The following is a 19,697-nucleotide window of genomic DNA, read 5'->3' on the forward strand; positions in this document are numbered from 1 at the left end:
AAGTGAGGAGGACTGGGATGCAACTGATGTTCCAGTTTATCCCAAAGGGATGTTTAGGTCAGAGCTCTGTGCAGAAACAGGGTTCTCGTGAAGGGAAATGTTAATGCCAGGCATTCAACACCGTAGTGTGCTTCAACATTGTGTCAAGACGTTTTGGGGACGACCCACGTGTGAGTTATGATGTCCGATGTCCACAAACAATTGTTAATATAAGTGTATACAGCAGTCTAATCATTAACATCCCAAACACCTCAGGGTGAATGAACCATGAAACTTACCATGAAACTTCTTGTCCAGGATCATTTGTGACAATTTTCTCTCAACATCACCCTGCAAGACAAAGCAATAAAGATTCCAGGTTCACAAGTTCAGACAGATCAGATGTATTATTATATTATAATGTATATGTGACAAAATCACATGTTTGTTTTGCTCTGTAATGTAATATTAAGGCTATTGTGACTCCAAAAACTCAAACAAATTTAATATGGTCTAGGCTACACAAGTAACTTACCTTTGAGAGTTTGATGAGATCTGATATGTGTGTTATCTGGGAAATGAAATGAAACAAGCCCATCAAAGGCAGAAAGCAATAAAGCCAAACAATCCAATAAAAACCAAAAGGCAGCATTAAGCTACAACATCAGCACTAACAACTAAACCAACACAAATTACCTGTACTCTGGAGAAGGGCTCGATGACCCGGATAAGGTTCTGCTCCAGCAGGTTGTCATAGAGTTTGGCCAGGTGTGTGCTGATGATGGGATCATCTCTCAGCTCTTTTGTGTACTCAGTCAGCGCCTTCATGTTTGGACATGCACAAGAAAACAGGCTTAGGCAATAAAGCAAAAGAAAAACCTTGAATTTGTCTATGTAAGCATCAGCAAGTCTCACCTTTTCAAAATCTGCTAATGACCTGTTCTTGCTGGCTTGCGCTACACACTTTAGCGCATCTGTCTGTTATGAGAATAAGAATCAGAATCAGGATTATTGGCCAAGTGTGTTGCCGTGACTCTCAAAGGTACAGACATAAATAACATTATACTATACAAGACAAGATAATACAGACTATACAAGACAATACAGACTATAAAGAAAAAGCACAAAAGGAGACATGCACAATTTGTACACACACAGGAATACAAACACAAATACAGAAAGGAAACAAAACCTACCTGTCTCCCGGCATAACGCAAGGCCAATTTGCCACTGATCAAGGCTTGGACTTGCTCTGGCCTGAGGACAAAGTGAGATTTTCAGGAGTGTGTACAGACCACAGCTTGTCTACTAACAGTATGATGCTATGTTCACAACTGAGAAAACAGTCACTCGTATTTATAGTCTGTGTCTTTTGGATGTGTAGCAACCAGTATTGGTGTCACATGACGGTATTTTGGCAGTAGTCATGTTACAAAACACAAAAACCTTTTTCCCTAAACAGTGTTTGTTTCATTTACAAAAATGTTGATTACATGTTAGGATTCGTAGGGAGAAGATTAGCAAAGCATGCTACCAAACACACCAATTGATCTCTGCTACTTCCTATAAAGGCCTACTTTTCTTTCTAATGTTTCCACACACATTTAATCAGAGACTTTATATGAAATTCACACAGTAAAATCTGAACAAGATGGGAACTGAAGAAACATCTGTCCAAAATAACTACTGGTCTACTCAAAAGCTGTTTTGTGTTGAGGTTTTGTTCAAACTGACCATCGAAAATACAGTCTCTAATGAATTATTTTTTTTTGGTTGTTGCATTAAATCTTACCCAGATACAATAGTGTTATTTTCCGATTGGCTATTGTGTAGCCTCATTTTGATAAGTGTCAGGCTCGACTAAGAACTCCAGGTGAGACACGCTTGATTCCTGCATGGTTCAATAGAGACATCGGTGCGGACAGATACATTTTGGGCCCTGCGGCATATTAAATATATCATAAATAGTACGTTTTTCTGTGTGAGAAATACAATGTGTGGTGAGAGAGCTTGACAAAAGACCCAAATGCGTGACTGTCAATCTCAATGCCTGTCATTTGCTATTAGTGCATGTAGGTCGAGCCATTGCTGTGTCCATGTATAAATACTTCCAGTTAAAGGAGGGGTGTACAATGTTTGAAACCCAATGTTGACATTTGAAATCACCAAAACAAACACGCCCCTAACCCAAATGGGTCACACCCCTGTATTGATAGCTCCGCCCCACACATACATACGTAACCCAGGCAAATAATGGAAAGAAATGTGTCTTTATCATAGCTGAAGGGAAGAACAATACAATTGCAGATAAACAAACAAGCAAAAATGACACACAAGCATAATTATGCAAAGGATGGCATATATTAGTTCTGTGTAACAAAGCAAAACCAAGGTTACCCATCTATCTCTCACAGAACAACCTCCAAGATCCCAACCAGTCTGGCTTTAAAGCAGCTCATTCCACGGAGACAACCCTTTTGGGTGTCTCTGAGAAACGTTAACAACGTTAACCTCAGAACTAAATCTACCCATGGCAACAAACTGCTTCCGATCATTGAAGTAGGACTTAAACCAATTTAAAACAGTATCAGAGACACCAAAAACCGTTTTAAGACGAGTAATTAAAACTGAATGATCAACGGTATCAAATGCGGCACTGAGATCAAAAGATGGATCAAAATTGAAAGACAGCCTGAATCTGTGGCAGTTAATAAGTCATTTTTCTTTTTTTGACCAGGGCAGTTTCTATACTATGGAATTTACAAAAGCCCGATTGCAAAGGCTCAAAGAGATTGTTCTCAGTTAAATGAGAAATTAACTGAGTAGCAACAACTCGCTCCAAAGGTTTAGCAAGAAAAGAGAGATTAGATATGGGACGGAAATGAGCAAGGTTCTCATAGTCTATATTTGTCTTTTTAGGTACCGGGGTGATTTCCGCCATTTTAGAAGCTGTTGGGACAACCCCGGTACACAGAGAGTCATTTATAATGCTCAAAACAATGGGACCCAGAGAAGTAAAACATGACTGAAACAAACCAGTAATTTGTTTAGAGAATTGAAAAGTTGTCTTGAATTTCCTTGATTGTCGTTATCATATTAGAAAAATAATCAGATCTGGCAGTAACAATACCAGCCTTATATTCTTGTAGGCAGTCTTTCCAAATTTGATTATGTATATTCAGACCTGAGAAACGCCACCTACGCTCCATTTTACGACAAGATATTGACAAGACAAGCCCGTTTCTGCTCATTGGCTACACGTTTGTTTTGTTTGTCGGCCCGACTCACCTTTCTGAAGCATATCGTACACCCCACCTTTAATGTGTGAAAATCTCTTCCAATATCATGTCCTCAGATTTATCTACTTAACAGATGTTTATTGGCCATTTGTGATTGCACTGATGAAATGGCCATTATTTCAACAACAAATGTACCTGCAAATAATCCAGAGTTATCTAATGGACTCTTACATAATTAAAAAACATTAGCCAAAATAGGACAAAAACAAGTGCAATTTAGGTTCCAAAGAGAGTCTCTACCAGCTGCTCCTTTACTTACAAGTTTAGCATTATTTTGCAGAGAAGCATGTATTTCAGCGCAGTTATGGCACTGGGGCTGTCAATGGATTCATAGCCTTTAAAAGCCTCAAAGAGGTAAGAATAGGCTGTCTTCCAATCCTTCTCTTCAGCAGCATGGATAATGCCTGCAGAGCATGGAAGCATCTCATATTAGAGACAATACATCAAGTCAAGTCAAGTCACCTTTATTGTCACATCGCCACAGCACATGTGCCATGGTGAGTGAAATTCTTGGGAGCGAGCTCCAGAAATTGCAGAACCATTTACATACAGTAGTTAAGAAACAGAAATTTGAACAATTTACAAACAGATTTAAAAAAATGTGCAAAATGCTTAGTACCAGTTGAAATGTGAAAAAGATGCAATGTGCTCATACCTGTACATAGTCAGTACACACAGTGTACTACTAGACATATTTACAATGCACTACACATTATATATAGTATATTATATATAGATATAGATACATGAGAACATGCAAACTACACACACACACAAGGCGGAGGCGGGAATCGAACCCCCAACCTTTGGAGGTGTGAGGCGAACGTGCTAGCCTCTAAGCCACCATGCCCCTAAGTACCTCTTATGCCCACCAAAAATCACTGAAATTTTACTTTTTACTTTTACTTCAAATACTTGAGTACATTAAATATCAGAAAATTATTTTTGATAATTAAGTACAGTATATATCAGATACTTTAAGACTTTTACTTGAGTAATATTCTGAAAGGTAACTTTCACTTCTACTTTTTCTAGTATGATACCTGTACTTTTACTCATGTATTGCTTTCTATTACTTTATACAACACAGCTGGGCATTATGTGTTAACACTTACCTGACTGCATGTGCAAAGCGGCCTGGAGTTTGGGTGGACAATAGATGGCATTGGCTTTGGTTCTGGCAGAGGTAAGGGAAGCTCTGGCCTTGGGCAAGTTACTGAGTGCATGATAAGTTTTGCTCTCAAGCAGTTGGACTTCCACAAGTAAAGCTTTATCATCCATCTTCTTGAGCTCCTGGAGTAACTGGGAGCCTGGAAAAACAAGTCAGATTATCCACACACACAAAAAAAAAACCTTGCATCTAATAAAAATTGATAATCACATGTCAATTCTTCAACACACCATTTTTTCCAAATGAACAGTACATTTTAGAATTCTTTACACTGCATCAGCTCCATTAATCATGCAACGGCTACAAAATTAATGCTTAAAATCAACTGCACAAAAAAGGGGAAGGAACTTTCTGTAAAATAACTCACCCAACTGCAAAGCCTCCTGGTACCGCTTAGTGTCAAAGTAAAGTGAGATCAAACGAGCCTATTGGACAAAAGTGATACATCACACCTGAGTCTCAATTTCTCACAATACTTCTTATCCATGTGTCTTCTCTAAATGTTGAAAAGTATATAGCAAGCATGGTTACCTCAAGAGCCTGTCTGAGGAATGTCCTCTTATCAGCTTTGGCCCGCTCAATGCGCTCCAGACACAACTCGACCTCTTGTCCTGTGGCTGCCTCCATATCCACGAAAAGATCCAACAGAGAGCGCACCAGGAGACCACCAAGCTCTGTAAAGTCAAAGTATACCATTATGTTGATGTTGATTCTCAAACAAGGAATCAGAATCAGAATCAGGTTTATTGGCCAAGTGTGCTGACACACACACACAAGGAATTTGGTTCTAGCTGTTTGTGCCTCGGGGGTTTCCTCCGGGTACTCCGGTTTCCTCCCCGGTCCAAAGACATGCATGGTAGGTTGTGTGAGTGAATGAGAGTGTGTGTGCCCTGCGATGGGTTGGCACTCCGTCCAGGGTGTATCCTGCCTTGATGCCCAATGATGCCTGAGATAGGCACAGGCTCCCCGTGACCCGAGAATAGTTCGGATAAGCGGTAGAAAATGAATGAATGAATGAATGTTTGTGACTCTCAAAAGTACAGACATAAATAACACTATACTATACAAGATAATACAGACTATACAAGACAATGCAGATGTGATACAATAGACATTATGAGTATTAAATATGAATGCAGAATATATGACTGATCAGTTATGTACATAAAGTGTGGGAAGTGCAAATAACTATATTGTGCAATATTATGCTTTTTGTACAATATGCAGCAGTAGTAGTGTGTGTAACATACACAGATGATGTGGTGACTGACAGTACTTATGCTATAAAGCAGGGAATACTGTATAATTGCAACAGGATCTGCTAAAACAGTTCTACAATGCCATCATTGAATCCATCCTCTGCACCTCAATTACTGTTTGGTTCAGCTCAGCTACCAAATCTGAACTCAGAAGACTACAGAGGATAGTCCGGACTGCTGGGCAAAGCATTGGCACAACTCTCCGCACTCTTTAAGATCTGTACTTCTCCAGAGTGAGCAAAAAGGGCAAAGACAATCACTCTGGACCCCTCATATCCAGCACACTCCCTTTTTGAACTGTTGCCATCTGGTAGATGCTACAGAGCTCTGAGCACCAGAACGACCAGACATAGGAACAGTTTCTTCCCTCAGGGAATCAATCTGATGAACACTTAACATACATGGAACACACAATTATCAGAATCAGAATCAGAAAGAGCTTTATTGCTATGTATGTTTTCACATGCAAGGAAATTGTTTTAGTGAAAGAAGCTCACATATACAATATATGCAATTTGTATGTACAAATGTGCAAGTGTGAAATGTGCAAATGAAATATAAATAGTATGTGTTTTAAGCAAATGTAAGAATTTTAAGTAATGTGTAAGAATAGTGTTGTGTGTTCCGCGTATGTTAAGTGTTCATCGGATGGATTGCCTGAGGTAAGAAACTGTTCCTATGTCTGGTCGTTCTGGTGCCCAGGGCTCTGTACCATCAACCAGATGGCGACCGTTCAAAGAGGGAGTGTGCTGGATGTGAGGGGTCCAGAGTGATTGTCTTTGCCCTTTTGCACACTCTGGAGAAGTACAGATCTTGTATGTTTAAAAGTTTGGTCACTTGAAGTGCAGTCATTAGTGTAGAGGGAGAATAGAAGTGGGGAGAGGACACATCAATGAGGAGCGCCATTGCTGATTGTTCGAATGCCTCCCAGTCTCACCTGTTGTTTCCTGCCTGTCAGGAAGCTGGTGATCCACTGGCAGATGGAAGGGGGATGGAAGGGGTTATAGTGAGCCTCAGGAGTTTGGAGTGGGGAATTTCCATTATTATTGTATTAAAAGCCGAACTGAAGTCAACAAAGAGAATCCGGGCGTATGTCCCTGGGCAGTCCAGGAGCTTCAGAATGTAGTGCAGTCCAATGTTGACTGCATCGTCCACTGATATATATATATATATATATATATATATATATATATATATATATATATATATATATATATATATATAAAATTTTTAAAAAAATCATTATAATAATAAATAAATAAACGTTGTTTCTCAATGGTGCTTGTGTCTGCGGTTTTAACGTTTCCTCAGCGTTGCAGTGCCATTGTAAACTTCACCTAATAAACTGAAATGGCAGAAAATCCACCATTCATTCCATAGATATCTATACTAGATTTTGCCTTGGGGTCCTAAAAATGCATCAAAACCACCGTCATCTTTGTACAGGTGTCTTGTACTTCAAATGCATGCACAATGTCGGACTTCTGTGCTGCGTTTGGTTGTTCAAACGAACAATATATAAAAACCATACAGCAAGGGATTACATTTTACAAGTGAGAATCTGGTTTATAATATTGAATGTTAGGAAATTATATTTCTGGTTACGTTGGTTTGTTTCAGTCCTTGGTTAACAACCACAGCTAATCCATGCTAGTTACCCATTAGTTTTTGACAGGAAAACCGACAATGTTTGTAGATTCCGAAGCTCTTAATAAGGACATTAAAAATTGACCCATGCTTTTTTTGCTTAAATGTGAAAAGACCCAACTTTATGTATGTTTTGTAAGATTCCCTTATCTGTCAAAGATATTTTATTAGATTGTCCTAGATTAACACAAGCAGAATGCTCTTTTATCAAGTTACTTCACTTAAGGACACATTTAATGACATTATGCCTGAAAAGGGTTTGGATTTTTTTTTTTTTTTAATCGTATGTTAATTTTAAAAAATTATAATATGACAGTTGGTCTTTGTGATTACATTGTTGAGACTTGAGATGGCATAGACAACCATCACTTTAGCTTAATTTCACTGGTTGTCTGTACCATTCATAAGTTGAGACATCATGTCACAAAGGTTCATACTCTGCAACTGCAGAGCAAAAGTGTCAGGAAGAAACTGTATAAGGTCGTGTTGTTGTTGCAGGGACACTAAACACTTAGTTTTAAAAATGGTTAACTCAGCTGACAGTCCTGGAAGGATGTCACCAGTTAGCTTGGCAGTGTAACACACAAGTTCAGCCTCAAAGTCAAACTGTTTTTTTTTTGTTTGTTTGTTTGTTTTATGTGACTTTAGTACATACTTATTTAATGTGGCAAAAGTACTGCGGGACAGGAATAAATAAAAGATTGGCACCTCAACTATCTAACTTTCACATTATGTTCCTCTCAAATTTGTGATTTGCTTCCCTGCAAATTGCTTTGTGTATCATATTTAATAAACCAATACAATTTAAATGGTTAAATTAACATGTATAGTCACACCATTGTAGCAGTGTTGCATGCAGTAGGCTAAGGTAAGTAGTGATTGTTCATTTGAAGTTTACTCAAGTGGAAGAATGTAACTAATAAACTACTTTAATTAAACTTTAATTTTCTCTGGACTTAATGATAAATCATGTCTGACCGTTGGAACGAACAAAAAAAAAAACTAGAAAAATCGCATTCACGACGATTTATGGTGATTTTATTTCTTTGCCTACATTGACGCTGATGCATTAAGAGGGGGTCCCCTGTACCAAGATGGCGGCTTTATTGACTGCCGTACCCAAGGCGACATCTAGTGTAGATATCTATGCATTTATTCCACCTCGCTGTTTACTTGCAGCACTCACTGTATTTCCGCTTGTGTCATTTCAAAAATAAAAGTCCCAGGCAACTCACGACAAATTGACAATTCGGATCTAAAGATCAGTCTGTTCATAAAACAATATAAAACCCTGTACTAGATACCACACAGCGCTGTAGGATTCTACATCCTCTATATTGGTCACAAGTGATTCTTTTTTTTTTTAGAACTGCATATCTGAAAATAGTGCCTGCTTTAATGACTATATAATATATAACTATATAACAGTTTAAGCTATCAATATATATATATATATATTTTTTTTTCTTTCTGGATTTTAATAACTAACTCATTTATTTGATGTTAAACCTGTTTAAAACAAACTTTTTTCAATGATGACATATCAATTCAATTAAAGTATTTGCATTAAATAAGATCCAGATTGTGTTTGTAAGAAAGGGAGAAATAGTTTGAATGGTGCAGGTTTTTGCCTGTTTTTGTACACATTCATTTTTATTATTTTAAAAGCTAAGAAATGCTGATTAGTTCATGATCTCCACACGTAAAGCACACACAATGTTATATTATCAGTAAGGAGTCATTCATTTTTTATTTTTACTCAGAGCTCGAAGAGATTGGATTTTCCCCTTATTCAGAAAATGTCAATAGTGACTTGGATGAAAGGTGGTTTTATCAAATCTAAACACACCAGCAATGACCAACCTGGACTAATGATGAACAGATTGGTTCACGAGTTAAATAAGTTCACCATCCAACACACCAGCAAAATGCATGAAGTCTTCAGGTGCAGATTAGAACGAGCTGCGACACAACAGATACGTTATAAATATTATAACCGGTGTGTTTGCTTTCCAAATCAGTTTTTATTTATTTCCATAAATGGTCGATTTGAGGATTTCTAAACATAGCTATGGTGGATGATTGCCGTTCAAGAAGAGCCACTTACATACACATTTGATACTGATTTAATTCTTTGTGTTGGTAAATCTCAAGTAGTGGTGATCTGATTACATACAAGACCAAAGTGGGAAAGAAAAGCCAAACTGTATGGTTTTGTACAAAATAATGCAATGTCTCTCCTGCAGATCTGATCCTGTTCTGTTTATGCTCATTACAAGCAAATGTATGATCGTATGTTTTAGTTCCTTCTTTGCTTTTGGAAAGAATAAACCAAAATAATGCAAACCAATCTAGTTTAAGCAGCATGTTACAGCAGCTCCTTCAGATCAGATTTCATAGATGTGTCTGAATTTGTGTTGTTTATTCTTATGTTAAAAGGACTGTAGTTATGCTTATGCTGTTAATCACACAAGAAAAAATAAAGTCCTCCACACAAAAGGTAGAATGTTAATTGGTATATTCATCAGTAACCACATGTTTAGTAATTTTGTTTTTGTTTTTTTACAAAAAAAAAATGAAATAATTAAAATGCACATCCCAATAGAGAGTGAGCAAAGTGAGCAAATCAATTCCCAACACCTCTTTTGTGAAACCTTTTTTTTTTTTGGTGATCTGCATTCCAGGATATCTACAGGTCTTCATTCACACCTTACTATTTTAGGTACAAAAGCAAGCATGAACTTCCCAAAGTATAAAAATGTCCAAATAAATCACAAAGACATGCAATAAACCTGAAACAAAAATCTGTAAAATAAGGTCAGGCTTGTGTCGCAACTGCAACACACAGCAGGAATCAAACGAGATCTGTGTTTTAACACATGGACAAAAAAATTGTCATTCGTATCCCGGTGAAATTACACTGCGTTTTAGAAGGAACTCTTGTCGTGGAGCTTTTATAGTTCAGTGGAATAAAAAGAAATTTATTTCTACTGCAGTCAGACGTTAGCATTTGTAAAGCTATTTTTATAACAGGACAGCTCTTGGGTGCTTAATACAGCAAACAATTTTTATAGATTAAAAGACATTGTGGATAAGGAAAAGTATACTGCCAGAGCAAATGTTAAACTGTATAATACATAACAAAATGGCTGTGATGGTCTGGCTGCTGGCAAGTGTGCTTGCTACAGAACTATCATCTAAGGCCCTAACCATGCAAATGTAATAAATGCCTGGTTGTGTCACTTCCTAATGGTATCCTCCTGCACACAGGATAATACATGTTCCCTATGATGACTAATGGAGACAGCCACAGTTACCCACAGTTCCCCCATTTCCCACAGTGAGGTCAGTATTGCACCTTAAGAGGCTGTAACTTAAACCGTAGAAGAGTTATACAATGCTATACGGTGACTTTATGAGACTTTATTGTAGTTGTACAATATTCCCTGATGGCCATGTTGGCCGATGAGAGATACATCGGGGAGGAAAAAACCATCAAAATTAAGAAGAGAAGGATGAAATTGTCCATTGAAAGAGGAGTTAAAAACTCAGTTGGAACAAGTGAATCCCGTTGAAATTTGTGATTCTTACTCTACATTGTCCCTTCTCGCCTTGACAAAAAAAAAAGTTTCCACATGTTGGCCACACACATGCAGACATACACTCACACACATCCACTCTGCAGAGCAGCATCCTTTGTGTTTGTTCTGTAGAAGAGATGAACAAAAAATGAATTTGTACCACAGGTCAAAAGACAAAATTAAAAAATAAATAAATAAATAATACTACTACAAACATTAAGTTGACATATTTATGGGTACAGAGCATTATCGGTGGATACAAAAATTGAAGTGCATTAAATTTGAAACAAACCTATGTTAACTTCTTCGCTTTGTTGTACAGTGAGTCCACAACTTTGCTCATGTTCTGGATAGTTTCAAGGGCTGCCTCATAGGTCTTATCGACAGGAGGCTCCTCAAATATAATCAGGACTCCCTCACCTTGGTCAAGGATGCCTGAATAAAGAGAGAGAGGCTTTCAAATCAAATCAAAATCAAATCAAATTTTATTTGTCACATACACATACATACATGGTACGACATGCGGTGAAATGCTTTTTGCATAAAAGCGTAAAAGGAATGCAATTAGGGGTAAAAAAAAAAAACAAACCAGAAGGAGATAGTTAAATAAAAAGTATAAACTATATAAAATATGAAAATATATGTGAAAACATATTGTATATACGCAAATATACATAAATGCGTATGGTTTTTAATTATTGTCCTTAAAGTGTCTATGTGCAATATGGTGTGTATAAAGTGGCTCTGTGCTGTGCAGGTCCAGAGTTAAAGTGTCAGTGCAAAAAAGGTGTGCAGAAAAACAGTGAAGATGGAGGGAGAGGTCCTGGGTGTTTCCTGATTTAAACTCTGAATAGCCTGCGGGAAGAAGCTTCTCTTCATTCTCTCTGTTTGCCTTCAAGGAGCGGAAGTGTTTCCCTAAACACAACAAAGAAAAGAGTCCATTGTTGGGATGACCGAGATCCTTTACAATCTTCCTGGCCCTCTGGAGGCTTGCCTGTCCTGCACGGTGCTGTTCCTGAACCAGGATGTGATGCTACCCGTCAGGACGCTCTACGTGGTGCAGGTGTAGAAAGACTTTAGCACCTGAAAGGGTAGTTTGAAGTCCCTTAAGTGTCTGAGACGGTACAGACGCTGCCGGGCCTTCTTCACCAGGGTGTTGATGTGACCGGACCAAGCCAGGTCCTGTGTAACATGAACACCTAGGTCCTGGAAACTGTCTACTCTCTCCACTGGGGTCCTGTTGATGTTTAGGGGTTGGTATGACCGCTCCTGCTTCGTGCTGAAGTCCACCCTCAACTCCTTAGTCTTGTTGACGTTCAGGAGAAGACTGTTCTCCTGGCACCATCTCTCCAGGTTTTTAGTCACCTGTAGATAGGCCGTCTCATCGTTGTTGGAGATCAGGCCCACCACAACAGTTTCGTCAGTAAACTTGATGGTGGTGGAGTTGGAAGTGGCCACACAGTCATAAGTGTACAGTGAGTACAGCAAGGGGCTCAGAACACAACCCTGGGGAGCTCCAATGCTGAGGGTGAGGAGTTGTGTTTGCCCACCCGTACGGCTTGTGGTTTGTCTGTCAGGAAGTTGGAGATCCATTGACACAGCGGCAGGCTAAGTCCCAAGACCTCAAACTTAGAGGTGAGCGTCGAGGGAATTATGGTGTTGAACGCTGAACTGTAGTCCACAAAGAGCATTTTTGCATAATTCCCTTTTCTGCAGTCCAATTGGCTCATCGTAGTGTGAAGATGATGAGCAATGGTGTCCTCAGTAGTTTGGTTCTGGCAGTACGCGAACTGTAGTGGATCCAGTGTGTCTGGTAGTGATGCAGTGATGAGGTCTCTGTCCAGTCTTTCGAAGCACTTCATCACCACTGAGGTCAAGGCTAGAGGGCGGTAATTGTTGAGGCAGGCTCGCTCAGCGTGCATGCTGTTTGTGCCGCTAGCGTGGTTAGCTGCAGCCTCAAAGCAAGCGTAAAAGATGTTTAGCTCGTCTGCTAGAGAAGCATCCACATTCCCCATTCTATAAGTTGGTGTTCTATAGTCCATGATGTTCCGTAGTCCCTTCCACAGGCTCCTAGAGCCACTGTGTCGGAACTGTGACTCTAGCTTCCTCCCGTAGCGCCACTTTGCTTCCTTTACCGCACTGTGCATGTTGTAAGACGCAGCCTTGTACTCGTCCATGACCCTGGTGGCGAGCCACATGTTACAGGCAGTGGAGCAGGATCTCGGAGTATCGTGGGTGGTTTTATCCACCCATGGCTTCTTGTTCTAATGGTGGTTTTCTGCACCGTATCATCTGCTAGATTACCAATGAATCCCACAACTGCTTCCATAAACATGTTGACGTCATCAGAGCTGTGCCTGAACGTGTCCCAGTCTGTGACATCTAAAGTGTTCTGCAGTTCACCTATTGGTCAGTCCAGTGGTGACCTCCCTCTGAACCGGAGCTTCCTGTTTCAGCCTTTGTTTGTATACAGGCATGAGGAAGATTTCCCAAATGGTGGACGTGATTGTGCCTTGTAGCTGTTCTTGAAAGGTGTCCTTTCGCCCCTAGTGGGACAGGTGATGTGCTGTTGAAAGTCTAACAGGATACTAGGTTAGGGAACACGGTGTGCGCGTGCCCTCAGCCTGTTCCTGATGCCGGCTCGTTTCCCTCAAGGACGCCGGTGCGGGTCGCGTACTTTGTTCTTCCTCAGGATCTCACTCGGCCAGCATGGGTCCGGGTTTAAAAAAGGCGAAGTGTGAGTGGATTGTACACCAACAGATACGAGTGGCTTTGTCATATCGAATGATGAACATCGTGTACAAATAAACCGGTATCTATGTAAATAAATATATAAAATAAACAAAAAAAGGCAAAGTGTAACCGAAGCAGTCATGACGGCAGTTGACCTCACGAGCGCCATCTTATACACACACTTTGAGTTACACTATATAGACATCACACCCAAATCCCAATGCAGATTTATTCCCCATTTGCCACTCTTCTGAAAAGACTTTCCACTACATGATGGAGTTTGACCTTGGGGATTTGCTCATTCTGAAAAAAGTGAGATCAGTCAAGTGAGGAGGACTGGGAGGCAACTGATGTTCCAGTTTATCCCAAAGGGATGTTTAGGTCAGAGCTCTGTGCAGAAACAGGGTTCTCGTGAAGGGAAATGTTAATGCTCGGCATTCAAAACCGTAGTGTGCTTCAACATTGTGTCAAGAAGTTTGGGGGATGACCCACATGAGAGTTATGATAGACCGATGTCCACAAACAATTGCTAATAAAAATGTATATGGCAGTTGAATCTATAACAACCCAAACACCTCAGGGTGAATGAACTTGAATGGCTTACCATGAAACTTCTTGTCCAGGATCATTTGTGACAATTTTCTCTCAACATCACCCTGCAAGACAAAGCAATAAAGATTCCAGATTCACAAGCTCAGACAGATCGGTTAGATGTCAGCTTCAATTATTAGCGGATTCTGATTTCACGTCATTAATAAGCATGTATTATTATATTATAATGTATATGTGACAAAATCAAATGTGTGTTTTGCTCTGTAAAGTAATATTAAGGCTATTGTGACTCCAAAAACTCAAACAAATTTAATATGGTCTTGGCTACACAAGTAACTTACCTTTGAGAGTTTGATGAGATCTGATATGTGTGTTATCTGGGAAATGAAATGAAACAAGACCATCAAAGGCAGAAAGCAATAAAGCCAAACAATCCAATAAAAACCAAAAGGCAGCATTAAGCTACAACATCAGCACTAACAACTAAACCAACACAAATTACCTGTACTCTGGAGAAGGGCTCGATGACCCGGATAAGGTTCTGCTCCAGCAGGTTGTCATAGAGTTTGGCCAGGTGTGTGCTGATGATGGGATCATCTCTCAGCTCTTTTGTGTACTCAGTCAGCGCCTTCATGTTTGGACATGCACAAGAAAACAGGCTTAGGCAATAAAGCAAAAGAAAAACCTTGAATTTGTCTATGTAAGCATCAGCAAGTCTCACCTTTTCAAAATCTGCTAATGACCTGTTCTTGCTGGCTTGCGCTACACACTTTAGCGCATCTGTCTGTTATGAGAATAAGAATCAGAATCAGGATTATTGGCCAAGTGTGTTGCCACACACAATCAATTTGGTTCCAGCTGTTTGTGACTCTCAAAGGTACAGACATATATAACATTATACTGTACAAGACAAGACAGACTATAAAGAAAAGGCACAAAAGGAGACATGCACAATTTTACACACACAGGAATACAAACACAAATACAGAAAGGAAACAAAACCTACCTGTCTCCCGGCATAACGCAAGGCCAATTTGCCACTGATCAAGGCTTGGACTTCCTCTGGCCTGAGGACAAAGTGAGATTTTCAGGAGTGTGTACAGACCACAGCTTGTCTACTAACAGTATGATGCTATGTTCACAACTGAGAAAACAGTCACTCGTATTTATAGTCTGTGTCTTTTGGATGTGTAGCAACCAGTATTGGTGTCACATGACAGTATTTTGGCAGTAGTCATGTTACAAAACACAATTAGAAACTTTTTCCCTAAACAGTGTTCGTTTCATTTACAAAAACGTTGATTACATGTTAGGATTCGTAGGGAGAAGATTAGCAAAGCATGCTACCAAACACACCAATTGATCTCTGCTACTTCCTATAAAGGCCTACGTCTATGTTTCCACACACATTTAATCAGAGACTTTATATCATAGGGTACTATTTTTCTTTTTAGAAATTCACACAGTAAAATCTGAACCAGGATGGGAACTGAAGAAACATCTGTCCAAAATAACTACTGGACTACCCGAAGGTATCACTTGAGGAAATAAGATTTGTTGCGTTACTGAACCATACATAATTGGAAAATAATATACAAATCTCGTTCAGTTATTGTATTTATAGCTCAGTGCAAATGAAGAGTTGCCTGTCATTTGCTAGAGTGCATGTAGGTCGATCCATCGCTGTGTCTGTGTATAAATATTTTCAGTTCATGTGTGAAAATCTCTTCCAATATCATGTCCTAAGATTTATCAACTGACAGATGTTTATTGGTTTATTGTGATTGAACTGATGAAATGGCCATTATTTCAACAACACATGTACCTGCAAATAATCCAGCGTTATCTAATGGACTTCTTTCATGATTAAAAACATTAGCCAAAATAGGACAAAAACAAGTGCAATTTAGGCTCCAAAGAGAGTCTCTACCAGCTGCTCCTTTACTTACAAGTTTAGCATTATTTTGCAAAGAAGCATGTATTTCAGCGCAGTTATGGCCCTGGGGCTGTCGATGGAATCATAGCCTTCAAAAGCCTCAAAGAAGTAAGAATAGGCTGTCTTCCAATCCTTCTCTTCAGCAGCATGGATAATGCCTGCAGAGCATGGAAGCATCTCATATTAGAGACAATACATGAAGGGATATTAATCTTAGAAAGAAAGTCTGCTGAACAGGATAATATTATAAAAATGTAAAATAATATTCTGTTCCTTAAAATGAATTTGCTCTAAAGTTGAGCAAGATATTAATAATTATCATTTTTGTCATTACAGTGCAAGGCTATAAACGCTGAAAATGAATTATAACTGACGGGTAATATAAACACAGTTCCAGTATCTCAATATGTACAATAATCAACCATGGCACTATAGTGTTTACTGCCTGGGCATTATGTGTTAACACTTACCTGACTGCATGTCCAAAGCCGCCTGGAGTTTGGGTGGACAATAGATGGCATTGGCTGTGGTTCTGGCAGAGGTAAGGGAAGCTCTGGCCTTGGGCAAGTTACTGAGTGCATGATAAGTTTTGCTCTCAAGCAGTTGGACTTCCACAAGTAAAGCTTTATCATCCATCTTCTTGAGCTCCTGGAGTAACTGGGAGCCTGAAAAAAAAAAAACAAATCAACAGATTATACACACACACACAAAAAAAATCCTTGCATCTAATAAATATTGATAATCATGTCTCAATTCTTCAACACACCATTTTTTCCAAATAAACAGTACATTTTAGAATACTTTCTGTAAAATAACTCACCCAACTGCAAAGCCTCCTGGTACCGCTTAGTGTCAAAGTAAAGTGAGATCAAACGAGCCTATTGGACAAAAGTGATACATCACACCTGAGTCTCAATTTCTCACAATACTTCTTATCCATGTGACTTCTCTAAATGTTGAAAAGTATATAGCAAGCATGGTTACCTCAAGAGCCTGTCGGAGGAATGTCCTCTTCTCAGCTTTGGCCCACTCAATGCACTCCAGACACAGCTCGACCTCTTGTCCTGTGGCTGCCTCCATATCCAGGAAAAGATCCAACAGAGAGCGCACCAGTCGTGCCGCCTTTGCCTTGCTTATGGAGATCAGGAAAGGTCTGACAAACTTCAGGAGACCACCAAGCTCTGTAAAGTTAAAGTGTAAAGTATGTTGATGTGTGTGGTATTCTCAAACAAGGGGTCTTAAAAAATATGTTTGTAACAATACACCACACTGTGTAGTGACACCGGCCTGAAACTGGAACAGAATTAGATCAGATTCAACACTTGTCAGACCTATTCTACAAAAGTATTTTATGATAAACACATATCAACTGACAAAACAGATCCTGACATAACCACAACCTGTTGCACAGTTACTGCGGTAAAAAAGTGAAAGTGCATCCATAATACCAAGACATGACAAAAACTAAGCATGGGACTGAAGTCCATGGCTGTTGAAACAACTGGAGGGAGTTGAATGTGTTGATTACAGCATAAAGTATCTTACCAGCAGCTTGTCCTGTCTTAGCCAGGAGAGTGCCAAGCTCCAGGATGCTCTGTTCTTTAACACGCACTGCCTCTTCATCATCTTGCTGAACATCTCGCCTTACTGAGGAAACATAATGCAGAGATTCGTCTTTAATACCATCTTATACATGGCTGAAAGAATGACAGGGAAGTCAAGTAAACAACAGTAACCTGACTGCATACAACTTTAAGCATATCTTAAACTGTAAATAAACACGAACACAGAAAAGACTGCAAATAAGACTGTGTTTAAGGTACTGTATTGCAAGAGAAACCTTAACACTTATATTTCTTTTCTTAAAATTCTACCCATCCTATAGTGTGTTAAGGTTGAATAAGATTGAATCCGCAATCAGTGTAACTCAGTAGTATAACTTAAAGACGAGAAAATGTAATACACAGCAGTCATCTGGTCTGCTAACGTTAGTTAGCTAGCTAGAAATTCAGTTTGCTAGTTCGTTCAATGACAATAGCAATAGCAGGCTAACATCTAATACATCTACAGGCTTAATACGGTTTATGAAAAAGCACTAGAATGGCTTAAACACGTCGAAGTCTGTGTTAATGACATTAACATAAACTATTATGATAAACTACAGACTAAAGGCCGGCAAGAAATCTAAACAAACGTTACTGTTATTTTACAAATCAACGTCAAACATTATCTAACCGCTGATTAATGCTCGGTGTATTAGTAACGTCCTGCTGTTAGCCGGTTCTTTAGCGCAAACCTAAAATGGTAGCTAGAAAGCTAACTTGCTAACTAGCTAAATCCGAAAGCGTCCTCTCTCTTTCTCTGAACCCCGGTGTACTGGAAGTTGACTGACTAGCTATTGTGATTTAGTTTGACACCCAGACATCCATTGGTACAACCAAAATACAAAAAATAACTCCATTTATAATTACGTAATTAAATGAAAAACGTTCGCTCTTTTGCCTTCACATTTCAGCGTTTGCTAAATATCATCTCTGTCATCGCGGCCTTGACCAGTGCGCTGTCTGATTAGCATAGCAGGCTAAGCTAATTTGGTACATTGGGCTAAAGCAGCCTAGCAGTTAGCATGATGATAGCGGCTACTCAGTGCAGTGAGTCAGCACCGCGGCAACCGGCTCACGCCTGAGGAAAGACTGCCTCACAATCGCTAGTATATGTGTAAATGAAAATACTGAAATGTTTTAAATCATCTGAAACGACTTACCTATTGAATGTAAAATATCGATTGATGCGTTTCGATCCGTACTAATAAGAGACTGAGCTCTCTGAAACTCAACCACTGCCGCGGCTGCCATCTTCCCTATTCAAAACCAACCTACCCACAAGCCTTTGCGAAAAGCCCCGACAAATATGTAGTCACGAGCAAGAGCATTCTGGGGCTTGTAGTTCAACGTGGCTTCGCATTGGTTTTGATTTTCCTGGCGCCGTATAAAAATCTACATATCAGAATACATTCATTCATTCATTTTCTACCGCTTATCCGAACTACCTCGGGTCACGGGGAGCCTGTGCCTATCTCAGGCGTCATTGGGCATCAAGGCAGGATACACCCTGGATGGAGTGCCAACCCATCGCAGGGCACACACACTCTCATTCACTCACACAATCACACACTACGGACAATTTTCCAGAGATGCCAATCAACCTACTATGCATGTCTTTGGACCGGGGGAGGAAACCGGAGTACCCGGAGGAAACCCCCGAAGCACGGGGAGAACATGCAAACTCCACACACACAAGGCGGAGGCGTATCAGAATACAAGTCAATTGAAATGACAAATCAAACTGGCTAATAACTATAGAAGTATATAGTAGTAGAAGTATATCTCCTATTCCTGTTTCCTGTTTTAAAATGCACTTTGTGAAAAGATATGTATTATTATTATTTCCCTGTACTGTATTATATTTTGCACTTTATTTCTTGTATGTATCTTAGTTGTTGCATTTGTTCTATGTGCTTTGAGCCTCTTTGCTTTCTGT

The 19,697-nt window shown here is 39.4% G+C and overlaps 2 protein-coding genes across 2 annotated transcripts in view; both read right to left on the reverse strand.

Moving 5' to 3' along the window:
• The window catches only part of LOC113639025 (26S proteasome non-ATPase regulatory subunit 11B-like), a 22,198-nt gene extending 17,031 nt beyond the window's left edge, over window positions 1–5,167 (reverse strand). Inside the window, exons 1-9 of the mRNA XM_027140663.2 lie at window positions 4,981–5,167; window positions 4,817–4,874; window positions 4,394–4,588; window positions 3,538–3,682; window positions 1,176–1,236; window positions 895–957; window positions 676–801; window positions 515–550; window positions 279–330 (exon numbers count right to left, since the gene is read on the reverse strand). Of these exons, the coding sequence (XP_026996464.2) occupies window positions 279–330; window positions 515–550; window positions 676–801; window positions 895–957; window positions 1,176–1,236; window positions 3,538–3,682; window positions 4,394–4,588; window positions 4,817–4,874; window positions 4,981–5,145 (901 nt within the window). The 5' untranslated portion in view covers window positions 5,146–5,167. The remainder of the gene's footprint in view (window positions 1–278; window positions 331–514; window positions 551–675; window positions 802–894; window positions 958–1,175; window positions 1,237–3,537; window positions 3,683–4,393; window positions 4,589–4,816; window positions 4,875–4,980) is intronic.
• Window positions 5,168–10,763: 5,596 nt separating this feature from the next.
• psmd11b (proteasome 26S subunit, non-ATPase 11b) lies at window positions 10,764–19,073 on the reverse strand. Its single transcript, XM_027140664.2, has 13 exons — window positions 18,922–19,073; window positions 17,703–17,804; window positions 17,142–17,338; window positions 16,978–17,035; window positions 16,628–16,822; window positions 16,171–16,315; window positions 15,228–15,288; window positions 14,943–15,005; window positions 14,724–14,849; window positions 14,563–14,598; window positions 14,274–14,325; window positions 11,229–11,371; window positions 10,764–11,062 (listed from the first exon to the last, which is right to left on the reverse strand). The coding sequence occupies exons 1-12, from the start codon at window positions 19,010–19,012 to the stop codon at window positions 11,229–11,231; spliced, it is 1,269 nt and encodes a 422-aa protein (XP_026996465.1). The 5' UTR covers window positions 19,013–19,073; the 3' UTR covers window positions 10,764–11,062.
• Window positions 19,074–19,697: the final 624 nt, after the last annotated feature.

The sequence above is a fragment of the Tachysurus fulvidraco genome, chromosome 8, assembly GCF_022655615.1.
Source record: "Tachysurus fulvidraco isolate hzauxx_2018 chromosome 8, HZAU_PFXX_2.0, whole genome shotgun sequence".
In the NCBI taxonomy this organism is placed as follows: domain Eukaryota; kingdom Metazoa; phylum Chordata; class Actinopteri; order Siluriformes; family Bagridae; genus Tachysurus; species Tachysurus fulvidraco.